Here is a 6,328-nt window from a genome sequence, read left to right on the forward strand (position 1 = left end):
GGGGTGCCTGGTATAAGAGATTATGGATTGCAAATTAAATTATTAGTAAGAAAAATGTACTTTAGAAATTATGATTGCAAAAAAGCAACTAATATTATTTAAATTATTGAACCAATTTTATTGGTTGCAAATAACAAAGGTGATATTGTTCTTTTACCGTAGATACTATATTTATTCTCTCTGAATTCTTATATTGATAAAAAAATGCAGCTTCCAATACGTATACAGCTTATGCTAAGGCCATAAATAGAAGGACATTAAATAGAATATTAAAAAGTATAGGATAGGATATTAAAATATTTGGAACTTAAACTGTAGACGTGGGTCTATGTGTAGAGGAGTAGCACCAATGAAGAGCGAGGGGGCGTTAATATCTATATTTTTTTTAAATAAGATTTTTGCAATCGATGATTTATTAGTTAGAACCGAGTAGTGTAATAAATTCAGGCAAGAACTATCTTTTCCATGTTCAATATAGTCATATTTATGATTATCCAAAAGCATATTTATGGTCGGATAATTATATACTGTTTTATCGTTAGCCTACCGAATATTTTCATTATAAAGATAGATTTTAAAATTAACGTCGATAATGCGGCGTAATAAAAATTTAACAATAATTATTTTACTGTTAATTATCGCATGTTGAAATAGCTTCGACTCTTCTGTAACATTAGCTACCTTTCTTAGAAAATATTTAATTATTGCCATATGACACTCGTTGATGGCAAAGTCAATTGGAGCCCAAATATTAATATTTTTACTATCAGCATCATTATCCAATAAAAATTTTACAAATTTTTTATCGATTATTTCTAGCTGCAAGATGCAAAGGTGTTTCTTTTTTACAATTAACTGCATCGTCTTGAGCGCCTCTTCCTATTAATGTCTGAGCAAGCTCTAAATGTCCTGCCATAGCTGTATAGTGCAAGCATGTATAGTTTTTTGTATTAATTGGGCCTAATTGGGCTATACGATTTTTTATCAGTAATTAAACAATATCTTCACAACCATGTTTAGCTGCTTCTGACAAAAATGTATCGGTTTTATTGTCAAGATTGTTCAACAGCAACTTTACTATTTTGCTGTTACCATAGGAAATAGCATGACACAAAGGACTTTTTCCAGTATTGTCAAAAACGTTGATGTTGGCTCCTTTCTCTATCAGTAATTGAATTATATCAATAAGATTATTTTTAACTGCATAATGCAATGGCGTTGAATGATTTTCATCGATAACGTTGGCATCAGCTTTATTATTCAACAAAATTTCAATGATCCTTGTGTGACGTTTTCTGGTAGCAATATGCAGTGATGTTGATTTTCCATAAGCTATATTAACCATGGTTTCTTTTTCTACTAACATTTGAACGATCTCATGTTTATTATTAGTAGCTGCGACATATAAAGGTGTATAACCATCTTTAGTATCATGTGAATAATGATGCTTCTTACAACCAAGCAGTAGATCATGATTGGAATTCAGTAATATATTGGTATTTGCTCCATGATCCAGAAGAATTTTCGTGATTTTTACGTCACCTGTAAATGCTGCGTAGTGTAATGGAGATCCGTAATCAAAGTCTCGACCATTTATAACCGCCTTAATGAAATCGGGGTCTATTTGACTTAAAACTGTATCTATATCCGGATACATTGCATGTTTAATAGCATCCATTAGTTTAACAAAGTGGTTATCCAGCATTTGGAATAAATTAAATATATTAAAAAAATTTTCAATTCTCTTGAAATAATGTTTTACATTCAAAATATGGTGAGGGCCTATTTCGAGAATGCACTTTCTCCAAATTTGAATTAATATATCAATATCATTATTTTTAATTTCTGGGATTAAATTCTGCAATGTCTCATCTGACATATGTTTTATATGGTGTATATATAATATTTCTTCAACGCTAAATGAATCATTTTGTTTTGTTACGCTAATATCAATAAGTTTTTCGACAGCATTGGCATATTTTATTGTTTCTTTCGACATTTGATCAAATGCTTCTTTAAATGTGCAGTTTTGCAAATTTTGATAGTATTCAATTGGGTATTGTAGCCAAGTTTCGGTCCACCATTTCCCACTGTCAAATTTACTTTCATTAGATATGTTTTTCCCAAATTTATCTAAAAAAGTTTGTATTTGTGTAATCTTACATTTTTTCGGTAATGTGTTTAATATATCTCTAAAGTAATCTGGAAACAAAAATATGTTGTTGTTTTTAAATTTAAATGATTTGGCCACAAAAATTAAATAAGTGCCATCAGATTTCAAATCATGAGATTTAGATTTAGAAACACAATAAATAATCAGTCGAAGAATTACATCTCGTAGATCAGTATTTTCATTTTGTTCTCGTTCATATATCTTTAGTATATTTACAAACATATTGTATACATTATGCATTTGTCCAATATACTGAATGGGAGAGCGGCCGCGAATGAAATAAGAGTTATAGCCTGCTCCAGCCTTTAACATGCATTCGATTCGTTTAGAATATACATCAATATTGTCGTAACACATCATGCAATCCAAAAAATTAATTTCATGACCTCTATCAAAAGCAGGATATTCCAACTCTAATTTCATAAATTCGCTTTCAACCTTTTCAAGAACCCTAATCAGACCTATACAGATATCAACACCTTTCTCAATATATAAAGCAGTTACTTCTTCATCATAATCGAGTAACTTCAGAAGTAATTCTTCAAAATAATTAGCTGAAGTAAAATATTCAACCTTAGTCTTTTCCATCAACAAAGAAATGTAATCAGCAGGTGCCCTTCTTTTAATTGCTTCAATAATAGGCATTTTTGTACCATTTGGTGATTCATAGGTTTTACCGTCAATCATATTCAATTCTAAACAAATTTTAATGATATCAATTTCTGCTTGTTCAAAAATGATTGGAATGAATTTCTTCCGTATCCATTCCTCATCATCGTTAAATTTTTTAAGAATGTGTGAAATTTTAAAAATGTGAAAATGTAGGTTTTGAGCTTCAATATTCAAAGGATCTTTGGCAAAACTAGCTAAAAACGCGTTTTTAAAAAAATCTGAATCTACTTTTTCCACTAAGGCATACCACAACTTATTTAATTGAAATTTGAAACATAGCTTCAATATATCATATTGCTTATAGACATTTTAAGCAATAAGATAAATTTTGTTTAGATACCTATGGGTTCCGTACCAGGCGCGGCGTTTACGCGCTTCGATATTTCGTCTCTATGCAGTAAAGCAGTACGATTGCTTTGAAAAAAGTTCAGAATTTCCAAAATATTCAAATACACTTTCTTCGAAAGTTTTTTTTTTCAAAAAAAAGTAATTTTTGTCAAAAATTTATAGTTTCTCAAAATCTAATTTTTCAGAGTAATTTTCAAAATGTTATCTTTAACAAAAAAAAAATTGGTACGGGAAGTTCCAGCATTTGCCTTAAGGCAGATTAAGACTAGTTTGATAGTTTGATTTAAAAGCTATTTGTAAGACAGACAAAACTAGATCGAAAATTTTGGCGCTCGTTTAGAAGATTATCTCAACCACTGCGGTTGTCACTTAAACAATGTCATCTTTTATTAGCAAATATTCTTGCTATTAAATTGTATAGTTTTCTTTATACGATTTTAAAATATGAATTAATTTGTATACTTTATATATCTTTAAAAGTATCATAGTGAAGCATATGGTACAAATTTGATAACTTTCATAAAGACTGGAAGAAGACAATTTGATCCGGCTCAGTGGAGTTAATGTTTGAGATGTCGGCGTTTCTACTTTGTAAGTCTTTTCCCGCACAGGAGCACCCAAAAGCCCTTTTGGCACGGATCACTATGCTTTGCGCCGTCCGACTTGCAGAATAACAGAATACGTTGCAAATTCACGCCAGACGTACAAGTTTCGCCATTATATAGTTTATTGAGAAGCTGTGCAATACATCACGTGTGTATCCTATAGTTGCAAATCCGATCTGACGGAAATACCTAATAAATCGGACCGCTCAAAGAGGATTGCTGTTAGGCAAGAAACATGCTAGTGCATAGGGAACACCGGAATTGGTTATAATAAGACGATCATGAATTTAATCTGAATAATTCATTGATAAATATGGTAATTGTTAATCATATTCGCACCAATAATTTATCCAAAATTGGACGAAGCTATTGTTAAAGTTTTCATATTAGACCTAATTGTCCTAGAAGGTATAGTTCAATTATTTCATGTTCAGATATTTCATGCATAATAAGACGTTTATATATTAATACTTCGATATTCTCTGTATTTCTTGCATCAAAATTTGTATATACTTAAAACAATGTCCACAGATTATTTTAAATAGTTATATCAATCAGTAATTTTTTTCCTATGAATAATCATAATTACTTATTGAATTTTAAACCAATTTTTCAGTAAACTATCCCACCTCCCGTTATCATGCAAAACTTAGAGAGGCATTGTATTCTTTTCATTTCACGATCATATTTTATCCACACAGAATTCTTATACCGAACCGTTCAGACGTAAGAAATAAGCAAGTAATTTTTTTCTATACCGCTGCGTCGGCGATGGCGATCAATATTCAAATCGCGCTGGACAAACTACAATCTGATTGACCGGTTCCACTAAGAACGTATTTAAAACGAAAATAAAGATAATGAGAGTGGATAAATAATATAAATGATTTCTGAATTTATGCATAATAATCAAATTTGCGTCACTACAAATACCACCCCTTTGTAAAAAGCCAATCAATCAATTGCCAAAGCTTGCATGTGTAATAAGTCGCATTTAAACTTTTTCATAATGTGATAAAATATAGCACCAGTATAATAACTATCAATAAAAGTTCGCTAGATAAATCAATATTGAGATAATTAAATCCACGCTAAAGTCAAAGTTCAAATTGTATATGTACAGTTAATAGACAAAGTGTCTTTTGAAGAATAAATTAGTAATACAGTCAAGTCATTGACGCTACATACAGAATACTAGAACATCAAACTAGTGGCCCGATAACATTATGCCTTAAGGCAAATTATTGGAACTTTTAAAAGCTTTACATTTTTTTTAAATATTTCAAAATTAAATTTTTGAGGATTATGATTATTTTTTTAAAAAGGACTTTTTTCAAACATATATATTTTCAAATTTTTTTTGAAAATTTGAATTTGTTAGCCTCGTAGCTGCCTAAGGGTTAAACAGTATAAATCTTGGTACGGAATCCATAAAAATGTAAACACTTATTAAAATTTCTATAAAATATTATCTAATAATTTGATATACATATGTTTAACGATAATTTTTTTTTACTGCAAAATGGCGATTTTTAATTTTTCATTGAATCTCCGAAACCGCTGCACCTGCTTTTCATCAATTCATCAATACCAAAATTAAATTAATTTTTCATTTCATACAAGTAAAGAATCAATGCTTTTTGAATCATTTAAATCGGTTGATCCGTGTTCTGAAATCGTCGACAAAAACTTAGTGTCCGCACATACATACATACACACACATACATCCATATTTTTCTAAAGTATGCCAAAATGTTGAGAAACCTTAAAAACGCAAAAATATATAAAAATTTAAATTTTCCATTTGTTTGTGATCACTATAACTTACCCTACGGAAGTTAATAATATTTCAGGTATGTATTATTTTCAGGTATGAATCAGCGAATAACCTTTCAAATATAACGTAGTGAATATTTTAGTACCCTTCAAGCCGTTTGACGCATTACTTAAAACGTTGTATCTCAATAGGCAAGAATATTTAAATGCATACATAAAAGCTCAGAACAACTATTAATTGCTCCTGTGGATAAATTTCAACAAAGCTGTCCATAAATAACAAAGTCGTGGTGTTTTCAAATTATGAGATTGGAAATCTAAAAGTTCTACTTTAATATGCAAGTACGCTTTACGTCCGGCAACAACTCTCGCATACAATGAAGCTCACATACACTGTCACAAATTGCCCCATTAGCATATGCAGCACACACCGAATGTATCGCGTTATCAGTCACTATCAGTGCTGCAGTTGTAGCTGTTTATTCGCGACCGTTCGTCCGCGAGGGACTAGGGTTATTACTCAGCCCCACGAGCGGCGGAGTATAAATTAACTATTGTGTTTTAGAACGATCGATATGAGAATAGCTATGTATAGTTAGCTGGATTTCCAAGCGAAGAACGACAGTTTTTAAGGCTTTTTTCCTTACAAGAACACATGTTATTTACCTATTAAAAATGAAGTATGAAGTTAAAATTTGCTAGAAATCATAAGGTTTTGTTTTCAGTTTTATATCAATTACATACAGAAGTATGT

The 6,328-nt window shown here is 30.6% G+C and overlaps 1 protein-coding gene across 1 annotated transcript; it reads right to left on the reverse strand.

Moving 5' to 3' along the window:
- Positions 1–991: 991 nt before the first annotated feature.
- On the reverse strand, positions 992–1,705 carry LOC113372591 (ankyrin-1-like). The gene has a single exon (XM_026612951.1). The coding sequence runs from the start codon at positions 1,703–1,705 to the stop codon at positions 992–994; it is 714 nt and encodes a 237-aa protein (XP_026468736.1).
- Between the last annotated feature and the right edge of the window lie 4,623 nt (positions 1,706–6,328).

Source organism: Ctenocephalides felis, unplaced genomic scaffold (assembly GCF_003426905.1).
Source record: "Ctenocephalides felis isolate EL2017-DRISC unplaced genomic scaffold, ASM342690v1 CF-g0.4_SCAFFOLD_00845, whole genome shotgun sequence".
Taxonomy (NCBI): domain Eukaryota; kingdom Metazoa; phylum Arthropoda; class Insecta; order Siphonaptera; family Pulicidae; genus Ctenocephalides; species Ctenocephalides felis.